The sequence below is a fragment of the Molossus molossus genome, unplaced genomic scaffold, assembly GCF_014108415.1.
Source record: "Molossus molossus isolate mMolMol1 unplaced genomic scaffold, mMolMol1.p scaffold_m16_p_16, whole genome shotgun sequence".
NCBI lineage: Eukaryota > Metazoa > Chordata > Mammalia > Chiroptera > Molossidae > Molossus > Molossus molossus.
In genome coordinates, this window is record NW_023425351.1 from 34,236,165 (window position 1) to 34,259,788 (window position 23,624).

Genomic DNA, 23,624 nt, shown 5'->3' on the forward strand with positions numbered 1-23,624 from the left:
GCGAGGGGCGCCCGCACTCCGCCCAACTTCCAAGGCCGCACGCGCCCGCCCGCTCCTCGCCTCCCCGCCGCCTGTTCTCCGCGCGGGACGCGGTCCGGAGCGCGGCGGGGCGGGGGCGCAGGACGCGGAGGCGGCGACCCGGCGGCGGCGGACGCGTGAGGCGGCCCCGGCAGCGAGCGCGGGCCGGGCGGGAGGGCGAGGCCGGGCCCCGCGAGACCGGAGCGCGGGGAGCGCGCGGGACGCGGCCCGAGGCCGGCGCGAGCCGGGCGGCAGGGAGGCGGCGGCGCGCGCCATGTCGTTCAGCGAGATGAACCGCAGGACGCTGGCGTTCCGAGGAGGCGGGCTGCTCACCGGCGGCGGCTCCGCGAACAATAACGCCGGCGGGGAGGCCTCGGCTTGGCCCCAGCAGCCCCCGCTGCGACAGCCCCCGCCGCCTGCGCCGCAGCAGCTCAACGGGCGGGGGGCGGACGAGGAAGCGGAATTGGAGGGCCCGGAGCCCCAGGACCCGGAGGCCTCCGCCGGCGCGGCCGCCGAGGAGCCGCAGGAGCCGCCGCTGCCCCCGGACGCGGGCGGCCCCAACTCGCTGGGCGGCGGCGGCGCCGGCGCGGGGGGCCCCCTGCTCGCGGAGAGGAACCGTCGGACCCTGGCCTTTCGCGGCGGCGGCGGCGGCGGCGGTCTCGGCAACAATGGCAGCAGCCGCGGCCGGCCCGACCCCCCAGCGTGGCCCCCAAGGCATTTCAATGGGCGAGGGCCGGCGGCGGCGGAGCTGGAGCTGGACGCGCTGGAAGGGAAGGACTCGGTGCCGGACGGCGCGTCCCTGAGCGACAGCACCGAGGACGACGAGGAGGGGGCGAGCCTGGGCGACGGCAGCGGGGCGGAAGGCGGCGGCGGCAGCAGCCGGCGGTCGGGCGGCGATGGTGGGGACGAGGCGGAGGGCGGCGGCGCGGGGGCCTGCGACGGCGAGACTGTCCAGCACTTCCCGCTCGCGCGGCCCAAGTCCCTGATGCAGAAGCTCCAGTGCTCCTTCCAGACTGCGTGGCTCAAAGATTTCCCCTGGCTGAGGTATTCCAAGGACACCGGTCTTATGTCTTGCGGCTGGTGCCAGAAGACCCCCGAGGACGGCGGCAGCGGGGACCTTCCGTCTGCTGGGCACGACGAGCTGTCGCGAGGGACCCGCAACTACAAGAAAACCCTCCTCCTGAGGCACCACGTCTCTACCGAGCACAAACTCCACGAAGCCAACGCCCAGGTACAGTATATGCTGTGCCCCTGCCCTTTCAGGTCCTTTAGGGAAAGGGACCTGTAAAGCCCAGATGCCGCTTTCCTTGGGGAAGCATCGTTTCAGTCCGGAGAGGTGCGGGCAACTTGTGCGTGGGAGGTTAGAAAGCCTGGGAACAAGTTCTCAGAAGTTGTCTGTGTTGGGGGAAGGACGAGGGAATGACAATTTACTAATCGTAGCGCTGCATTTGTTTCATTTGTCACGACTGAGGTTTCTTTGCCCATCGGGTTGAATAAAAAAGAACTTCATAAAGCAAGGTTGAAGGATTTAACCCTAAAAGGTTGACTTTGCGGTTAAAAATTTTTATTGCCTGTGATTTTTGAAAAGCTCCTTTAGGTTCATAGTCTTTTAGCATGCTGGCGGAAGCCAAATCTAGCAACTCTTTGAAGAATGAATTAAACAATTTCCTTAACCTTTGACGCTACCCTTTTTAGGAACACATCCAGCCAAGAAAATTCTTTATATCAGAATAATTTGAAATATGAGAGCAGTATGTAAATGTAGTGGAAGGTATTTGCTTAACACTCCTTTCTCTTGTGAGTAATTTTACTAAATTCATCTCCTTTGAACTTGTTGAACTTTGCTTTTGGTAAATTATTGTAGTTTTTACCTGTTTCCTTTGACTAGGATTTCTGTCTTGAGATTTTTATATAGTCTGCTTTTTCCAAAGGTTGATTTGGATTGGTAGAATATCTATTTACCAAACTTCTTGAAATCAAGTCCTTAGTTAAAAAACAAGTAAGCTGCATGTTAGTTAGTTCTTCATTTTTATTTTATTGTTTACATTCTAGAGAGAGTAGTCTTTACCATTTTGATAAACCCCTTTCAAGCCTAGCAGATTTGGGTCATCTCTCCAAGACTTTTTAGACAACCTGTGGTGGAATTCATTTTTTTGTACTGGTAGCCAGTTATTTGATTTAGAAAGTGGCTTGCAGAAATTAGTTCCTCTGTGTTTATTGGAGTGATCTTGCTGCTCAGAACACTTATACTAGAATTAAGTAGGCAGTATCTAATAACCCCACAGCCCAGAAGCCTCTCAGAAGTTAAGGCTTGAACTTTAAAACAGGTTTATTTTTCCCAGTGGACGGTGGCAATAGTTTTTGCACAAATTTTAGCTACCCTGGCCCTAGAAGGAAGGTTATTTAAAGATATAAGGCCCATAAAGGTTAAGTAAATTGTCCTGAGTCTTAGAGCCCTTGGTGACAACTGAGACTAGAGCCTGTAAGGAATGTTGTAATGGGAAAAGAATGGGTTTTGTAGTAAATCTGGGTTCGAATCTCACCTTTAAGCAATTATCTTTGTGAGCTTGGGGAGTGGAGTGAAATAGAACATTTCCTTGTCTTCCATATGCCTAATAACCCATTTACCTTAACTCTGCAAAATAACAATTTTGCTCTCATTTTACAGAAGAGGAGTCTGAGGCTTTAAAGGGTTAAGTGATGGATTTCTGAAGTTAATTAGTAGAATGATGGAGGTGGGTGACTTGTGAAAATGAAAGTAGACTTTTCTAAATAATGGTAGGTTGGTTATTCAGAAAAATCAAAAAAGACATTTAGAATGAATTTTCTTAATATACAGTGGACCAGTTACTCCTCTTATCAGCATAGTTTCTCCCTGTAGGTAAAGCTGAATGGGAATGCAAATTATAATTAGCTGCTTGGTGAACCTGAAATCAGAGGAAAGAATTAGTTGGATCACCTTATGACAGACTTGGTATCCTGCAAGTATTCTTCCCCCTAGGCATGTATCTGGGATCAGGAAATTCATTCCTTGGTAAAACCATTATTAAATTTGATCTCTGAATTATCTCTTCCCTCCCATCCCCTTTGCCCCCTTGAAGTGCCCTTTTTATAGATCCAATCTGCAGCCCATCTTCTTTCTCTTGGGACATTCTTGCTTTAGACTGAGGGGATGCAGTTTAGTTTGAGGCTATGTATTGATTGCCTTGATTGGATTTGGGATGTTTCCACTCTGAATTTATTTCTTTATTTTAATTCTTGCTAACCTTAGTTTGGGGTGTTACTTTGCTGTTGTGTATGCCCTGCAGGTACCAATCTACATTTCTCCTTGTTAATATGAGTGACAGATTCCAGTCGCCAGAGTTCATTTTTTCCATTGTCCTGCAGTCTTTGATTACCTGTAGGAGGCAGTATAACACAGTCTGTAACAGCATTTTTGGATTTAAGGTTGGGGGGACCTGAGTCCTAATCATCTTTCTTGCCAGGAAAAACTTAGTTTCCTCGTGTATGCAAAGCATATGTGCCAGCACATAATCACTTAGTAAATGAGAACTATTTTATCATCCTTATTTTCTTTGCAGATAAGTGTAACAAGATGCTTTTGTGTGGCCTGGTATCTCTCATGTCTCAGTGTTACCAATTTTATCAGTTTGGAAGCCACTTTATCTCATGGAATCACACTGATTCTAGAGAGCAAACGAGTTCCCTTTTTCATACCTTCAGAGACGTTGGTCATCCAGTTCTTTGAACATTCTGAGACTTTCTCATCATACATGTAATATTTCTCAGCTTCATAAAAAATACCTTACATTAACTTTCTCCTGTCTTAAAATTTTGAAATGAGAGTTAATGGAGTTCTTCAGGCCAGAATTCAGTTTGAGACAGGGGTAAGTTCACTCCCTTTATTACACATACACACACACACACCCCTACCTTTTTTTTTTTTTTTAAGTTTTAAGGAGGCCTGTTTTTTGAGAGGAGTGTGGCCAAATCTTAGTATGTCACTAAGAGTTACTATTCTTATTTTTTCTATAAGTAAGAAAAGTTCTTATTCATTTCATGGTGGTAACCAAAACATTATAGCACCTTCTTAAAATGTTTGATACTCTTTTGTTAATTGGATGCTGGTTGTTGAGGACTCCAGGGAAGAGTCTAAATAAGCTTTCAGAATCTGTTCTGGATCTTCTATTTCAAAGAGATCCCTGTATTCTTTATAAGGATGTGTGAGTAAGGGATAGCATATAATTTGTGTTTTGAGTAAAAACTGACTGTGCCTTCATAAAATCAAGTTCAATAATTAGCTTATAGAGGAGTTGACCATTTGGTCTAGAGGACTTTTAAATTGCTTTAACAGTGATTATACCATTGTATGTTGGTTCAGATAACTTTCTATCCACTTGTGAAATTTCATAGCCTAAATCACACATTCTGCCAACCCTTTCCAGTTTACTAACCCTGAGACATGCACTCAGATGTATTGGTGTTATAAATTTATTTAACCTTTCCAGAAAGTAAAATGCTGAATTCAGATCAGTGGTCTGTTTGAAATTACTAAGTGGAATGTGTTGAGGTCAGCAACTAAAGCACAGGTGAAACAACTCTTCCATTCTTTTTTGAATTTGACAAAAATATGGCTCAAGATTTATTGTTTTAACAATTTAGGAACAAAAATTTGAAGAACCTTTCACTAAGGAGATAATAAAGATGGGTCTATGGCCCATTAAATAAATGTTTTGTAGAATAATATTTATATAGGTTCTCACATTCATTGTGTTTGATTTTGTAATCATTATTGAAAGGGGACTATAATTCTGGGTAGAGAAGTAAATACTAATTATCTGTTGGTTTTTATCTAAATAGTATTTTATTATTTATGGATTGACTGCAGATGATCTCACTGTTTGCAACTGAAGTTATCTCTACCACTGTCTCCCACAGAAGGGTGGTGTCAATTTCTGTACAAATTGGTGGCGTTATCTAGCTCCCCCAGCTAGAATGCTAAAGAGCCTGTGATTCTTTTTTTCCTAACTTCCCACAATCTAGTTAATCACTCAAGTTCTGATTTTACCTCTCATATATTTCCAGATTCTGCCTTACCACTTCTCCCCCTATTATTAACATTATTTGTGTTCCCTAAAGCCCTTGTTTATTGCAAGTATGTTGCACTATTAACAGTTGCTTCCCTTGTTCAGAGTATCTCCAGTCCTAGTCCCCCGGTTTTTTTGTTTTTTTGGGGGGTGGGGTATATACCCTTAGCGGAAACCGAACCCGAGACTCTGGTCTGCAGGCCGTCGCTCCAACCGCTGAGCCAAACCAGCCAGGGCTCCCCCAGTATTAATCCTCCACTTAGCTGCCAGTCATCTCTTCTGCTAATCAAATCAGATCAATCTGTCTCCAAAGCTCTATTAGACAGCTATAGCAGTAGTTCTTAATCTTGTTGGGGATTGTAGTCACTTTTGATAATCTGATGAGAGCAATGGACACTTTACCTCAAAATGTAAGTGCACTTTGCACATCTTGGGTTTTTTGGATCGCCTTGAAGTTCTTTATAAAGCTGTAATTGGAAGGATACTGTAGACGATTTTGGTTCTTTTTCTCACACTATCTGGTTTGCTTGGAATGGGTATCCTTCCACCCTACTCTTGCATCCTTTAAGGTTCTGCTTAAGTCATTCCTCCAAAAAGCATCCCCCCCCATCCGGAAAACCTGGATTAGATTCGCCTCCTGTCTGCTCACATAGGACCCTTGTCATATTCTTCAGTACCTGAGTAGTCTTGCCCACTAGTGATAACTTTTTGTCTTTAGTATAAGAATTTAACTTATTTGGTTCAGCAAATACTATTGGCCATTTACTTGAGTTGTTTCACCCGAATCCTCAAGTAATACTTCCGTTGGAGAGGACACATGCTCTTGGCTTGTAAACCATTGGTTGTCAAGGGCATATTTAATAGGTGCTTCCAAAACAGTTCAGTGCTCTAATCAGTAGTGAAAAAGAAGTTGCTAGTGTTCCTTGTAAAAGCAGAGAACATTACTGTTCTTATACAATAGTAATGAGAAAAAATAGTGGTTGAATAGTTGTGCTTGATTTGTATAGTTTGTGTTAAAATAGAATGGGTACTTGTTTTGGTGCATAGACTTTTGTCTGAGTTATTTTTAAAAATTAGGACATTTGGTCTGATAATGGCAGAGAATTTCAGAACTTGGGAGTAGCCCAGGAAATTGAGAACACAGTGACCAAGAGCCTAAAATGATTGCTACAGTTAGACATAGCCACCTCCTTCCTACAGTGTCCAGCTGCTTAATGTGTAAACTTGAAGCAGTTCTTGACCTGCAAATACTAATTCACTGCAAAGTATTTTATTTTAATTTTAAATAATTCTCAATTCATGTTCCTATTTTATATTTCAAGAATAACAATACATGTTATTCTATAAATAAGATCTGGCTGATCCTCATTCAGATGTTTCTTATACTAGCAGTGACTTGCACCAAGCTCTTCATGCTTTCCTCTCAGTACTTGGGTTGTGAGCACTTCATGGTGATTACTAACATTAGTGTACAGTCAGCCCTCTGTGCCTGCAGGTTCTGCATTCTCCCGTTCAACCAACCTCGGGTCAAAAATGTTTGAAAAAAACATTATGTTGTTGCTGACAGTGTACTATGGAGTTAGGTCTGTCATGGTTGAGTCTGTATTGAAGATGTGTGGACTTTTTTCTTGCCACTATTCCCCCTAAACAACACAGTATAACAACTGTTTACACAGCATTTCTATTGTAGTGGGTATTATAAGTGATCTGGAGATGATTTAAAGTACAAGGAAAGATATGCAAGTACTACCCATTTTATATGAGGGACTTGAGCATCAGGAATTTTGGTCGGGGGTCCTGGAATCAACCCTGTGAATACAGAAGGGTGACTGTATTTGATTAGTGCTTTTTGAAAAGTTTATATTGGTGCTGATATTTGTTTTCTTGGTTTGGGGGCTTTAAAAAGTAAATAAAATTTAATATTAATGTTTTCCATTCACTTATAGGAATCAGAAATACCTTCAGAAGAGGGATACTGTGACTTTAATAGTAGGCCAAATGAGAACTCTTATTGCTATCAACTTCTTCGACAACTAAATGAACAGAGAAAGAAAGGTATTCTTTGTGATGTCAGCATTGTGGTGAGTGGAAAAATCTTTAAAGCTCATAAGAACATCCTGGTTGCAGGCAGCCGTTTCTTTAAGACTTTATATTGCTTTTCAAACAAAGAAAGCCCTAACCAAAACAATACTACCCATTTAGATATTGCTGCAGTTCAAGGTTTTTCAGTCATCTTGGACTTCTTGTATTCTGGTAACCTGGTGCTTACAAGCCAAAATGCCATTGAAGTGATGACCGTGGCCAGCTACCTTCAAATGAGCGAAGTTGTTCAGACTTGCCGAAATTTCATTAAAGATGCCTTAAATATAAGCATTAAATCCGAAGCTCCAGAGTCTGTGGTTGTGGACTATAACAATAGAAAACCAGTTAATAGAGATGGTCTGTCTTCATCGCGGGATCAAAAAGTTGCCAGTTTTTGGGCAACACGGAATCTTACCAATTTGGCAAGTAATGTAAAAATTGAAAATGATGGTTGTAATGTCGACGAGGGCCAAACAGAAAACTACCAAATGAATGACAGTAGTTGGGTCCAGGATGGTTCACCTGAATTGGCTGAAAATGAAGCCCAAGGTCAAACAAAAGTGTTTATTTGGAATAATGTTGGCTCCCAGGGAATTCAAGAAACTGGCAATAAAACAAGGAGGAAAAATCAGACTGCAAAGAGATTTATTTATAATATACCACCTAACAATGAAACAAATTTAGAAGATTGCTCAGTGATGCAGCCAACTGTTGCCTACCCAGAAGAAGATATGTCATTCATTAAGGAAGAACCAGGTACGTATTATACATACAAAGCTATTTCAGTTTTCATCTAATTCTGGTGGGATATAATGTTGAAGTATACTTAAAAAATTTTTTTTCATTATAAAAGCAGTGCACGTAAGTAATATTAAATTTGAATACTTAGAGTAAAAGAAGGGGGGAACTACTCAAGCACATAATTTTGTTGTCTTTTCTCTAGGCATGTAGATGTGGGTTTCCCAAAGGCTGTGTTAATATCAGGCATTTGCTTGCATTGTGTGGCATGCGGATTTACTCAATGTATAGTTTGACTTTCCTGATATTTGGACTCTGCCCACTTTTTGCACCCTTTGCTGGAAAAGATGAACTCTTTAGTGGTAATATATCATTTGTCATTTCAGAACATTTTGAGACCTAGTTAACATCCTTTACTCTTCACTTTTCGGGGGAGTAAATTAAACATTTGCAAGTGTTTTATAGAATTTTCAAATGGTAGTGGGATTACTCTAATTTGTTTAGAGTTGCAGTTCTCACAATATATCTTAACAGAAGCTGAGATATTTTGAATTTTTCCTACTCTTACCTCATTTTCATTAGGTAAGAGGGGCTGCTGAGACTTTTTTCAATATATCCAAAGGAGTATAAATTCTAGCAGATCACATTTGTTGTGTAGGTTTTTTAAAGAATGGGGTAGGGCCCTGCCCGGTTTGGCTAAAGCGTTGGCCTGCGGTCCAGAGAGACCCGGGCTTGGTTTCTGCTAAGGGCACATACCTCAGTTGCAGTTTGTCCCCAGCCCTGGTGGGGTCGTGCGGGTGGCAACCACTCGATGTGTCCCTTTCATGTCAATCTCTCTCTTTCTCTCTCTCCCCCTCCCACTCTATCTGAACGAAAAAAAAAAGGAAAGAAAAAATGGGGTAGGGGGTATTGTTGAAGAGTGTAAATAGATTGAGGCTTTCCTTAACATAAACATAATTGAATTGTCTCTATCTGACTTAATTTTATTTGAAGCAGCAGCCTGGTGGTTTGCGGTTTTCTGTGCAGACCCCAGACTTGTCCAGCACAGGCATGTGTAGTGATGCTTGCTTTGCCCTGAAGCTCTGTAACTAACTGTTCAGTGTCTGATTTCCATGATGGTGATCATCTGGGGATGGAATACTTTCTGTTAAAAAGAATTACTGTTTTTATTTCCTTTTCCCTTTGGGAAAGGGCAAAGTGTCATAGTAATCCTGTGAAATGGTTCTTCTGGCTTTTTAGGTTTGGATTTAGTTTTCGTCGGTAGATATTTTAGTTGTTTGAAAATCCGTAGGCGAATATAATAAACACTGTTTTGCTGCTCTTCTCCATCATACTTATCAACATAAGTCTTTAGCTATAAAAACTTCATAGGCAGTTTCTCTCAAGTAGCAGCACTTCATTTTGGCTTAAATTTTTTTTAATGTGGAAGACCTTGAAGCTGTGGTCAAAATGTAGAGTTATGCCCTGGCCCATATGGCTCAGTGGTTTGAGTGTCGGTCCACACACAGAAGAATTGCTGGTTTGATTCCAGGTCAAGGGCACATACCTGGGTTGCAGGTTCAATCCCCAGCCCAGTAGGGGAGCAGTAGGAGGCAGGCAATCAATGTGTCTCTCTCACATCCATCTTTCTCTCTCTCTCTCTCTCTCCCTCTCCCTCTCCCTCCCTCCCTCGCTTCCCTCCCTCTCTGTCTCTCTCCTCCTCTCACCCCTTCCTTCTTCCCTTCCACTCTAAAACATCAGTGGAAAAAAATATCCTCAGTTAAGTATTAACTACAACAAAAAGTAGAGTTACATTGTTTTTCTGTGGCACGGATTGTTTAATAGTATGGTGGGAACCATTATAGTGGTTTTTTTTCCCTTTTTTTTTGCAGAAAGAGGAAGGGAGAGAGAGAAACATTAACATGAGAGAAAAACATTGACTGCCTCCGCACGCCCCCCACTGGGGATCAGGCCTGCAACCCAGGCATGTGCCTTGACAGGGAATCGAACTGGGACCCCTCAGTCCATGGTGCAACACTCAGATGCACTGAACCGCACTGGCCGGGCTATAGTGTTTTTCTAAATACATTACTGTACATGCACAATTTAAAGAAGCAGATTTCCTGGGTGGTAGCTGATTGGCAAAACTAATCAAAGGTAGACTCATTCTTAAAATTAATTCCACGTAAAATTGGAATGATCCAAAGAAAAGGAAAGCACTGATATTGCCCCACAATTTCTACTTTTTAAAAAAAGATTATCACTACTGGTTATCTTAGCAAGCATCTCTAGCTAAGGTTGTATTGATACAAGCATGTATTAATTTTTAGCAAATATACTTTTAATTTATTTTTAATCTTACAATTGAAGTTGGTATCTGAACATTGCTTAGCTCACAAATTTGGTTCTATCAGCAATGTGCGCTACAATTTTTTAGTGCCTCTAAATCCCACTTCATTTAGTGGTAGGAAATGGGTCTCATAAGAGTATTGATAAAGAGCGAGGGGTTGGCAAATTTTCACTGTAAAGGGCCAAACAGTAGTAAATATTTTTGCCTTTGCTGGTCATGAGGTCAGTTACTTAACTCTGCCATTATCGCATGAAAGCAGTCATAAACAGTATGGAAACAAATGAACATAGACGTGTGCCAGCTCTTGGTATAGAGCAGTGGGTGTTAACCATGCCTGTATGTTGGCATCACTCAGAACTGTCTTGGGTCTCTCCATTAGGGGCTCGATTTAAGTGGTCTGGGATGTGGCCTGGTTGGTGGGATTTTTATAAGGTATACAGGTGATTATAGTGGTAGCCAAGGTTGAGATCCACTGAGAGAAGAAAAAGCCCAGGTAGATTCAAGATTTGAAAATGAGCTCATCTATTTACCCACTAAGTGACCATGATCAAATTAAGTTAACTCTTGCCCTCAGTCTTCTCATATTTCATATATGGCATATAAAAATAAAACAATTAGCATGGTCATTTTAATCCTCCCTTAATGTTGGAAGATTGTTGAGGTTATTTAAAATCAGTTTTCCAGTGCAGTGTACTTTCCACCAAATTCTGGATACGATGGTCTTATAATTTCAGCCTGACTTTCTGTTTGACTACTTATTTATTTATCTAATAAGAACATAGATAGATAGATAAATAAATAAGTAGTCAATCTATCTACCTATCTATCTATCCTCACCCAAGGACATTTTCCCATTTTTTGTTCAGATAGAGTGGGAGGGAGAGAGAGGAAGAGAGAGAGAGAGAAACATCGACGTGAAAGGGACACATCGAGTGGCCGCCACCCGCATGACCGACCAGGGCCGGGGACAAACTGCAACCGAGGAATGCGCCCTTAGCGGGAACCGAACCCGGGTCTCTCTGTACCGCAGGCCAATGCTCTAACCGCTGAGCCAAACCAGCCAGGGCGACTACTTTTTTTAAAAAAAATTTTTCTTTATTGATTTTAGAGAGGAAGGTAAAGGGAGAGAGTAACATTGATGAGAGAGAACATCGACTGGCCGCCTCCCACATGTCCTTCTCTGGGGATTTGGCCCACAACCTGAGCATGTGCACTGAGCCGGAATGGAACTGGTGACCTGTTGGTGCATGGGTTGAAGCTCAGCCAATGAGCCACACCGGCTGGGATAGAATACTTTTTAAGCAGCCTATTCCAATATAGAATGACTATGATTATTAGGAAGTTATTTTATATTGAGCCAAAATTTGCTTTGCTTTAAATTCCTAATTCTGTGGCATGGATTGTTTAATAGCATGATGGGAACAACACCATAATGTTCTGCCATCTTGGGTAGTTTAATCTGAGTGTAATCTCTAATCAACCTGATAACCCTTCAGATATTAGGCACTTAAAAATTTTTCATGAAGTCTTCTAGGCTAAGTGCTATACCTCCCACCTTGTGGCTTCTTAAGTGATAGACATGACATGGCTTGTTTCACCTGGAGATAGGTGAAAAGACTTGACTACAATTCTTCAGGCAAGTTCTGACCAGTGCAGGACACAGTGGGTCTGTGTTTACCAAGGGGAGGGCTTCTCAAGGTCATTCAGCTAGCAGATAAGAGAGGCAGGTTTCATGTTTGTTAAGACTGTCTAGTAGACTGGTCTTTTAAAAAATGAGTCCCTTTTAGAACTTCAGACATCTTTATGAACCGAACCCATCATTGATTATACTACTTTCCTTTCAGTTTATTGCGGAAATAGTGAGTTTTCAGTGAAATAAACGCTTTCAATTGAATATTAGGTCCTATACCTAAATGTCTGGAGAGTTGTGAATTCTTTACTTAGTCTCCAAGCAGTGCTTGGCATATTTGGATTTCTGGATCCCTTGTAGAAAAAGTGATGTCCCCAGATTCTTAAGCTATAGTTTATAAACCACAGTTCTAAATGTCTTTTTGCCACATAATGTAGTGCTTGGATGCCTCAAAGAAATGTTATAAGATATTGAGATAAGAAGATAATACCCTGGCCTGTTTGGCTCAGCCATTCTAGAGGCCTGTGGACCAATGAGTCAAGGGTTTGATTCTGGTCAAGGGCGCGTGCCTCAGTTGCGGTTCAGTCCCCAGCCTGGTTGACCTCCTGTGGGAGGCAACCAGTCAATGTGTCTTTCTCTCTTTCCCTCCCTCCCTCCCACTCTGTCTGAAGAAAAAAAATGAAAAATGTCCTGGGGTGAGGATTAAAAAAAAAGTATATCCACAAATATCAGGGATTTTTTTCAGATGGTATTTTCAATCTTTGGCTAGCATATCTGTTATTCGACTCACTACTGAGATTTTCTTTGAATCATTTGATGTTTGAGGATACTTGAGAGTAGATAGGAAAGGTTAGAAACTTGTCATTTTTATTGTTTTATAGGATAATTAAAACCAACATTTAAAACTAAATTCTGGGTAATAAAACAGGAAAAAGCGTCAGTTGAGCTGATAATGTAAAAATTTCAAACCCTTGTTTTGCTGACTTATAACCAGAAAACAAATTTCAGGCAAATAATAGTAAATAAAAATAAAATAATTTAAATTATAGGAATAACTTATGCCTAAATTTTTTTCAAAGTGTATTCATGTGTTAATTATCATTGGCACAAATCAGATGTGAATACCATTTGGGGGCTTTTGATGCACCTGACTCATGAAACATGTTTTTCTGAAATCTAGATTTTATATTGATACTAGTCACACTGGCAAGTTGAACCTATTGTAAATAACTACTCTGCATGTATAGTATGCCCATTTTACTTAGCATACATTGAATGAAGATTATGAAATGACTCACAAGAAACAAATTAGCAAAATGCAAATAAAATTTAAGTGTGCTAGTCAAGGGTGTGTTAATATGGTTGCCCTAATTAAGCTTTTAATTGGCTTAAGTTACAGGCACACCTTGGAGATATTGTGGGTTGGGTTACAGAATATCTCAGAAAAGCAAATTGTAATTTTTTGCTGGTGGAGGTTCCTGCCTTCAGTTTATAAAAAAATGCAGCGTCTGTGAAGCACAATAAAACGAGGTGTATCTGTACTAAGCAGGTTTTTTTTTTTTTTTTTTTTTTTTAACTTACTAGAATTTGTTTAGAATAATTTTGAGATTTACAGAAAAATTGAGCAGATAAAGTAGAGTTCCTATATGCCTCCCTTCCCTTGCACCCAGTTGTGGTACATTTCATGAACTAGTATTGATGAGTTAGTATGAACATATTGTCCCCAGTTTCCATTAAAGGTCTCTCTGTGTTTCAGAGGTCTGTGGGTTTTGACAAATGCCTAACATCAGTATCTACTGTTGTAATATCAAAAAGAATAGTAGTTCCACTGCCCTAAAATTCTCGAGTTCAAAGGGGGAACAGCAGTTCTGCAGGACTTGGCCAGCACTGAATTCATAAAGGACTCTCTCCAGTGCAGTTTTGTTGAGCTGACACCAGCCGGTATGACGGCCAGTGTCCTCAAGAGCATTCTTTGGTAATGTAGCAGTAGGTGATGTAATGGATTTTTATCTTTAATAAAAGCAGATAGAATCCTTTACTGATGACTGAATTTTTCTTAATGCTGTACAAAAACTCTCAGGGGCATGGTGGTCTTAATTTGGTCAAGGGATATATAATTCATCTAAAAGCTCCTTCCTCTCATTTGTACTTCTGATGGGAAAACAGCTATACAGCATTTGTAAATTTTTATTAATCCTTACAAGTAGAGTTGAATCAGTTTAAGCTTTACATTTTCAATTTTTATAATTGCCTTTTGGCTAAAAAGCATAATGTGAGTATTTAGTAAACAGTTTTTTGAGAGAAGAATGCTCAAACTCAGTATCTTTAAGTTATCCTAATGTGGCACATGTGTGAAATGAATTCTTTCTTTTGATTAGAGTAAATTCTTTAATTAGTTAACTGCTAACCAGCACTTCTGCCCTGCTATGTTTGGGGTGGTAGTTGATATTTGGCATTAGTTTCATATGTTGCAGAATCTTTTTTTTTTTTCTATTTCCAAATTTTATTTTTTTCACATTTTTTTTAAATTTTATTTTTGTTACAGATTTTTTTTACCCCATTGACACCCATGTTGCAGAATCTTAAAATGCTTTCTAAATAATCATGTTTTTTAAAATTGTTAAACATTATTACAGTTTTTAAAAATGGTCATCTGATTTTTATGCTTCTAATATTTTAACCATGCCATATAAGTTTACTTTTATGAACTATTTAAAATATGTTTTAAAACCATGGAGCTTGGGCTTTGGACTCAGTTTTGCCACTTAACTAGCCCTGAGTGTATCCCACATAATGTCTGTAATGGGAAGGAAGGAAGGAAAATGTCATAATTCTGAAATCTTAAAACTGTAAAAACTACCCAAAGCCTTTTCTTAATCATTTTGGTAACAAAACCTGATACTCATTTGGCAGCAAAACCCAGCTATTGATATTCTTTACTTATTTCCTTTAATGTGAATATTTATATGTCCTGTTGCAGAAATACTGTTTTGATTACAGGATGCTACCACAGACCTCACTGGGAGTGTTGTAGTTTATTAACTTTTCTAAAACCTACAGTTCCTACATTCTTCATCTCACCTCAAGCGTATCAGGTAACAGATTATGGGCCTGGATCTTGGGCTAGTTTTCTTCGTTTAAGGAGTCCAAATGTTCTTCCCCACCTTTCTGGCATCCTTTGGTTGAGTATATTATATAGGATGAGCTACAAGTGATGATGTTAAGTAATTTTTTTTTTTTTTTTTTTAGAAACTGTTATAAACGAGTTTTAAATAGTTTGAAGGCCTGGTGTTCATTTTTAAAAAAAAAAATTTTTTTTTGTGAGTATTTGAGAGAGGGGAACATCGATTGGTTGCCTCCCATATGCGCCTCAACCAGGGATTAAACCCACACCTAGGTATGTACCCTGACCAGGAATCAGACCTGCAACCTTTTGGTGTAAGGGACAACGCTCCAACCAACTGATCCACCCAGCCAGGGCCTCATTTAAAAAAGTAAATGTCTGCCAGTAGATAATGGGCTATAAAATATACTACTACCTAAGAATCTTCAATATTTAACCTTAAAAGAATGCTAGCAGGCTATCATATAATAGTAATAATATTCTGCCATCTCTTTCTCCTTTTTTACTTTTCCTCTCTACCTGTGTTCCATTTTCCTTCCCTATCTGCCAGATTTGTTTGATCCTAGAGATGGCTGTACTAACCCGAGTAAGGGTCCCTGAGGGACTAGACTGTGTGGCCAGATTAGAGCTGGTGCTGATGGAGCTTGTGTGGACCATTTAGAAAAGCATCTTTGTGATTTCCACCTGCTGAGGGCACTAAGTTTTCTAAACCCCTAAAATGTCAAACCCTGAGTTTCTATGACACAGTGTTTAATTTCTGACACAGCTTTAATATTCTGGGTACCAGATCATTTTAAATTTTCAAAACTTTACTGTCCAGAAAAGTTATTTTATAACCAAGTATTATGTTTTGGGGACTCCAAAGTAGCTTTTTACATCATAGTATAAGAGGGAATTTGGTGCCCAGCTGGTGTAGCTCAGTGGTTGAGCATCGACCCATGCACCAAGAGGTTGCCGGTTCAGTTCCCAGTCAGGGCACATGCTCAGGTTGTGGGCCCAATCCCCAGTGGAGGCATGCAGGAGGCGGCCAGTTGACGTTCTCTCTCATTGATATTTCTGTCTCCCTCTCCCTGTCTCTAAAATCAACAAGGAAAATAAAATAAAATAAATGGAATTTGGTAATGATTTTTATTTAAAACCCCAAGAAACTAGCCAACATACCAGGTGATTTTGATGTGAGACTGAATACTTGTTCATAATAGGATGGCCGAGGTGCTCAGTGCAGTGTGATCAATGTTCACTAAGAAGCATGTGGAAAGCTTACTGGAGAGGCAGCACTAGGGTTGGCTCTTGTATCTTGGAGTTTGCCAGGAGGGGGAGGAAGACATTCACCCACTGCAAGGTGGCAAGAAGTTGGAATAGTGGGTAAAAGAAGAAAAAGAAAAAGGGCTGTAGCAGGGAGATGAGGATGGGTGGATAGATTAGGGCCAGACTGATTCTCTGTTGGACATGGTAATACATTGTGAATTGTGCTTTATAGACTCTGAAACAATGAGAGGTTTTAACTAGAGATTCAATTTGTTTACGTTTGCCTTTAACACAAAAACATTTGCAGGGTGGTGTTCATGGAGTGGGGAGTGACCTGGGGGAGCCCTCTTAAGGTCCCTTCATGGCAAATAACAGCCTTGAGCAATGCAAAGAAATAGCAGAGCCTAGTCTAAGAGTCGGAAGGTATCTGGGTGAGTCTCTGGGCTGCTATAGGAACCCAGGGTTGCTTTATATAATCACCGCAACTGAGTTTACTCCACTGAACAGCAAAACCTTGATCACAGTGAAGGAAGTAAAATAATCTGTACCTGTTTATAAAAACACTGTATTTCCATTGCTTATTAATCAGATTTTTTTAAAAGCCTATGAACAAGATGGTCATGTTTTAAAAATGCAATACATGGTCAATCAGAATTATATTAAAAAAATGAATTCTAAGAAGGAGGTTGCCTTAAAGATAGACAAAAATGTATTACTGTGAAGAACAACAATAGCTGAAATCTAAGGTCTACTTAGATTTTGAAATGGTTGTGTTAGATAAAGGGAAAGTTAATAAAGTGAAATGCAGGGTTAGCAGAATGTAGGTGAGGTTTGTTTTTACTCTTTTAGCAGAAAATATCAAGTATCACTAGGAACATGAGTTTAAAATGGATTTCTTCTGCATGTTCATGTCCATCATTGCAGATTGAACCCTTCATTTTGCTGGTCGGCTTTTTGCCAGGTCCCAAGTTTGGTGCTCATACCACAGTACTGGGGATACAGTTAACAAGCAGGACAGCAGTCTGCCTCCAGCTTACCTTAATTCACTTGTACAGGGAGGATAAGAACATTCTTACTATTACTACATACACATGTAAAGTTTGAATGAGAAAGCATGTACAAAAAGACTTACTGCTTGGTGCATAAAATCTGTTCTTTGTGTCTTCTTTTGAGGAGGGGTCTGCTATTACCTGTTCATGGGAGAAAAACATTTGTAAAAATAGAGGAAATTATACAAAACTTATTTAGCTCTGATGATTTTAATGATATTACACAGCACACATAATACCCTCTACCATTCAGAAAGAGCTGTTATCTTGTGAAACTAACTTTTTAATAGTCCTCCAAAAAGGTCTGTCATTTGTAGAGAGATCTTAGCCCTTTTTGCTAAGTTTAAACAAAGTGAAAGATTTCCATAACAAAGTTATGAATATTAAAAAAGCAAGTATGTTACAGTTTATTTTTAATCTTATTAGAGAAAAAGATGGTAAGCAAGAGTCACTGCTTTTGCTTCCTAGCGAAGCAGATTCATTCCTGTGTCAAGGGAGTGAGTAGTTGGTTGCCTGGTTTCTCCCACTCACATCAACAAAACTGCTGAAAAATGAGTTGCTAGGCAGTTTAGCTGGTGTCAGTAAGGTACAGAAATGATATGAGGTATTGATTCCTGAATGAAGCATGCTCTTTATGAGAGCTTTTGTCAACCTTCGTTTATGATATCAAGAACCAAGTAGTTGGTACATCTCAAAAGAGAGTGCCTGTAGTGTGGGTATGAATTTATTTGGAGAGGAAATACTGTGCACAGGAAGTGTACATTAGCCATCTTGGGGTGCAGTGTTCTGTACCCAGTGTCCATGTAGGATTAAAGATTACAAATTCCAGTACTTTTGAGACAGGGTAGGAGACAGGAAATGTCTATTTTAAGAACCAGCAGAGAAAAGCCTTCCACAGATCACTATAGAATGTTACATGAATAGAAACACCCTGTATTTACAAACCCATGTGGGAGAATTTGAAGAAGTGCCCTCTGAACAGACTACACTTTATAGTGACTGTTTTGAAAAGATATTGAGAAAGCTAGTAAAATTGTTTGGAATGATTTGAGTTTTATTTTTGATTTTCAAAATATAATTAATTAACTTTTCATAGGAAAACAGAGCTACTGAATTTCAGTTAGTTATTTTCAGTTTATAGATGTGTTTTAGTGTGATTGTACCAGCAGAAAACAGAAATTATTCTTCAAACACTATTAATTAAAACTAAACTAGTAATACAGGTTGCAATGGGCAGAGTATTTAAGCCAGAATTTCAGTTGTTGAAAAGCTTTTTATTTGTCATGCATTTTGATAAGTACTGCTAAAATAAGCCCCAAGTAGTGTCCTTGCTCTGAAAGAATAGGTACAGGAGTTTGTGTCTGCTTACTATCTATGAACTTCTTGGTCTTCCTCTTGACTTCCAGCCCATTTCTTTAGGTGGCACCCTCGAGTTCTACCCAAAAGAGGAAATAAGAACCAGTCTACTGGAGTGTCCTAAGTGCCCATCTTCAAACACCTCTCTTCAGATGGTCTTGGCTGTCTCTCTTAAGTTACCCAGACAGACTCCCTGGGAACCTTAGAAATCCGACCATTTCTTTTTGTGGTATTTCTTCAATAACTTTAACTTCTCCCTTTTGTAGTGGCTGCTTCCTTTCAGCATTTAAATGTTTGTCACTCTTCCCTTTTACAGCCAAATTTCTCAAATTATCTATATTGTGTCTACTAATTCTCTTTCTGCTTGCCCCACCCATCCACCTGGGTGCTCAGTAGTCTTGGATTAATACATATTTCAGGCCTCATTTTGAATTCTTGACAGCATTGTCCCTTTGTAGCTTATTAAATGCTGGGATTCATCAGTATGCTGGTCTTTCCTTCATGGTCTCATCTGTATACTCCCATGGCTTAATTTACTACATAATCTAACAACTTAAACATTTTTGTACCCAGTTCAAGCATCAAATCTAGAGCCTTTGGTACTAAATTTCTCCATTTGGAAGAAAAAATTAAAATTTTGAGTGTTGATATATACCAGGCAAAGAGCTAATAAACACTTTTCATTTATCTCAGTAATATTAAATGAAAAGTGCTTAGCTCTTTGCCTGGTATTTCCCCCATTTTCATAAAAAGACAGTAAGCATCAGAATCACCTAGAGGGCTTATTAAAATCCAGATTGCTGGGCTCCACCTGCAGAGCATCTGAATAGGGCTGAAATGGGGCCTGAAAATTGACTTTTCTAGCAAGTTTCCAGATAACACTGCTGCTGGTTTAGGGGACTACACTAGGGACCAGTGTAGTGATTGTCAGTCACAGAAGCAGAAGTAATTGTCACAGCCGGGAAGTGGCAGAGCTGGTTCCAGGAAGTATCTAGAGCTCACCTTTTAACCCACCATTGCCACCCATACATGTCATTAAACCTCAGTAAGTTCATAACTAGACTTCTTATACCTCCTATTCCCTCCAGAACTAACTGGTTCTCTTCTAGAGTTCCCTCCTGCCGTTATTAATAGGCCAGAAGCTCACCCATTACCCTCGCTCCTGCCCCAACACCCATTCTGTCACCAAGCCTGCTCCACTTTGCCCCACAAACTTTCTCAAATTCATCCACTTTTGTCTATTTTCCATGGCCATTTAGGCAAGCCATGGCCACCACCAGTTCCCACCTGAAGTATTAGCTTTCTAACCTGCCTCCTTTTATCTCCTCTTGCCCTCCTTTAACTCATTCCTACAACACCAGGAATAGTTTTGTTTAAAAGACAAATGAGATTAACACTGTTTAAAATCCTTTTACTGCTCTTAGGAAAAAAGGCCCAATTCCTTACTGAAGCCTACAGGGGTATACATGACCTATTCGTGCTCACAATGAGATCAACTGAACTATTCTTCTGTCAGTCAGCCATGAAAGTAGTATCCTTCTGGCCTCTTAGTAGGAAGTGTCAGATCTGTTGAGTGCTTTGGGTTGATAACTACACACTAGAACCACTGCTGAGTAGTGTCTCCATTGTATGTCTATACCGCAGTTTATTTGCCCACTATAAACTTTTAAAAATAAATTATCTGCTTATGTAAAGAGGAAGGATTTTTTTTTTAACCTTCAGTGTTTAGGATCCAGAGTAGTACAGGATGGTGATACCAAGGTTGAGTCTTGAATGGAAGGCAGAGGAGAGACTGTCCATAAAAAGCATTTAAAAACTCTTTCCACAAACATGGAATTCATTTGAAAGAGTGCCAATGGGTGATTCTAGATTCATAAGCAGGAACCTGAACGTGACCTTGTACTCTAAACTAAAGAGTTTGAAGACCATTTTAAAAGCTGTGGTTAACCATGGGAAAGGAGCAATGTATAAAGATTTATGTTTTAGGGAGATCGGTCAGGCAGCATGTGGGAAGTGAGTGGTGGTGGGAACACTGTATTTGGGAAGCAAGGAGACCAAGGAGCTGTTTGAGTCGTTCACTCACTAATCTGTAAGAACAAGTGCACAAGTGAAGGCAGTGGTAGAGAAATGGAGGTGATGGAACAGATTTAAAGGGAGTTACAGATTGGAAGCAAAAGTACGCATCATGTTAGTATGTCCTTTTCTTTCTTTTTTTAAAAATTGTTTTTATTGATTACAGAGAGATAGGAAGGGAGAAACATCCATGAGAAACATCAACATTGATCGGCTGCTTCGTGCATGCCCCCTGCTGGGGGGGATCAAGCCCAAAGTCTGGGCATGTGCCCTGACTGGGAATCGAATCTTCGACCTCATGATGCATGGGTCAATGCTCAACCACTGAGCCACACCGGCTGGGCAGTATGCCCTTTTCTTTTATTCTGCCTCCCCACATCCTTTCCATAGTTTATGATGCACTCTTGGGAGTGACCTCTTTGATAGCTTCCTTTTCTATTTTAGCTTTAAATGGTCTTTTCCACCTCTGAACCAGTGCAGAAACAATGTTTTACATATCTAGTACTGAACACTAGCAGTAGGAGCTATCTTTTGGGTGCCAGACAACATAATTATAACACTTGGCCTGCATTAACCTAATTTCTCTATCAAATCTGATATAGGTGGATGCATATGAGGAAACTGAGGCAGCTGCTCATGTAGCCAATAACAAATAGAGCTAGAGTACCAGTTCACACTGGCTCTGAAGCTCATTCCTATCCAGTACACTGTACTTACTGTTGAGCATGCACTTATTCTTGTGGTTGAAAATCCTGTCTTATGCTTTTGTGCCTTGTGTTGAGCAGGTGGTCAACACTTGCAGATGGCCTCTCTGTGTACCAAGAAACAGGTCCAGAAGGGAGTAGTGTTGGGTGGTGACTGTGGTGTGCTTGTAATAATAGATTACTCTCTGTCTCTTTCAGATCTGGACGGTGCTCTGCTCTCAGGGCCAGACTGTGATAGGAGTGTGAACTCAAACTTACTGGCTGAAGCCAGCTTGGGTCAGGATGGAGGTGATGCTGGTAGGCACAGTAGTAATTTTTTTTTAATTGTTGATTGCAGATGTCCCCCATTTTCTCCCATCCTTTGCCCCCCCTGTACAGTAGGAATTTAAAAATACATTTAAGAGGATTGCAGATTGGGAAGTGTTTGTGATTCATGTTTATTAAGGACCTGCTGCAGTTTCCTTTTCTTAACGGAGAGTATTACATTTTAATACTTTCATCTGTCTATGATTAGGATAGATTTTGGAAGCCTGGTACATACAAATAAATAGGCATTTCTTATTTATTTGGTGGATGTTTTAAAGCTCTTAACTATCAAAAGTAATTATGGTGGCTTCCTGCTAATATATAGATGGAATGAGAATGGTAATTATCAGAATGATTAATGTATTTGAATTAGCTTTGATATAAAATAATAGTATGGTTGTTGATGGCTATAGGAAAAAAATGTTAATTCTAAATGATATAGCCAGTATTTATAGCAACTGTACTTTGGGGGAAGCACCCTGCACATGAGGACATAGAATCCATGAACATTTCACAGAATTACATGAGTACATTATGAGTCCATTAGAAAAAAAGCTTTCTTTACGGAAGAATGCCAAGCTAATAATTAGAGAAGAGGGATAAGAGTTGTAAAATGACCATTTGCAGCCCCCACAGGAAATAATTCAAAATCACCACTGGATGATAACACTGTTGATAGGCTTCCATGATGACTGAGTGGAAGGGTGTTTTGATGGCAAGTTCCCATGGTCTCAGCTTCTTCCAGTTACAAAGGGGAAAAGACACCTGTACAGTAAATAGGTCTGATGAACATTACCACGACCAAGTGATTAGACTAGTAGTGAGAGAAACGGAACCAACGCACCTCCTGACAGAGTGCAAGAGCTGGCGCACAGTCTCATCTGGGTGGTGCTCTTGCCAGAACACTTCGCCCAGATCTAATCACATGGGGAATGAATGAGGCAGATGGACTCAAACCAGCTAGTCCAGATTCTAAAAGGTTAGTGCCACGGAAGATAAGCAGAGAGACCACTAGATTGAAGGAGACCAAACAGATGCACTGTTTGTCAGTCTTGATTACACCATGGATCCAAACAAGAACTAAAGGGGTATTTTGGTAGCAACTGGATATTTGAATATGTCATGTGGGTTAAATGTCCGTCATTGAACAATTTTAAATTCCTTGAATGTGATAAAGGTGCTGTGGTTATGTAGGAGAAAATTCTAGAAGATTCATGCTGTGTTTAGGGGTGAAGGCGATGGGTGTGCAGCTTATTTTCAAACACACAGAAAAGGCATGTGTGTGTATGTGTATATATATATGTATATATATATATATATACACACACACACACACAATAGAACAAATGCGGAAAAACGAACCTTTGTTGAATATACATAAAGGTATGTGGATGTTCATTGTTTCAGCTTCTGTAGCTTTGAAATTCTTTTAAAAATCAATGGGGATGGGGACAACTAGGGATACTCCTTATTAAAAGCTGTTGGGTTTCTGAATACAGTACAGACTGACCAAGACTAAGCCACAGCTCTGAAGAAAACTGCTTTAAGGTAGTTACTCCTAACTGTTGAAAGAATTCACAAAAAAAGGTTTTGGCATTAGCAGTTTACACATGAGATGGGTTGAATTTTGAAGACTGTACAGAGAATCATTGAGTACAGTAATAATATATTATTGCCCTTGCTTTTGGTTTCAGGAATGGATGGTTTCAGTTGGGCTATGTGATTTTATATGTAATGTTTTTAATTTGCATATACACATTTTCAAAAAGACAAATCACTTCTTTTTAAGGGGGACACTTGGATTCATTGGAATTTTTGCAGATGAGACTACCCTTTATTTTACTGTTTAGACTTTAAGAACATTGCTTTCTTCTTAGTTT

General features: G+C 40.3%; 1 protein-coding gene across 2 annotated transcripts in view; it reads left to right on the forward strand.

The window, feature by feature from the left end:
* The first annotated feature begins 292 nt into the window (after positions 1-292).
* Positions 293-23,624, forward strand: part of ZBTB10 (zinc finger and BTB domain containing 10) — a 28,826-nt gene continuing 5,494 nt past the window's right edge. For both annotated transcript variants that reach the window (XM_036264350.1, XM_036264349.1), the window contains exons 1-3: positions 293-1,249; positions 7,052-7,943; positions 21,637-21,735. In XM_036264350.1, coding sequence (XP_036120243.1) covers positions 293-1,249; positions 7,052-7,943; positions 21,637-21,735 — 1,948 coding nt within the window. The remainder of the gene's footprint in view (positions 1,250-7,051; positions 7,944-21,636; positions 21,736-23,624) is intronic.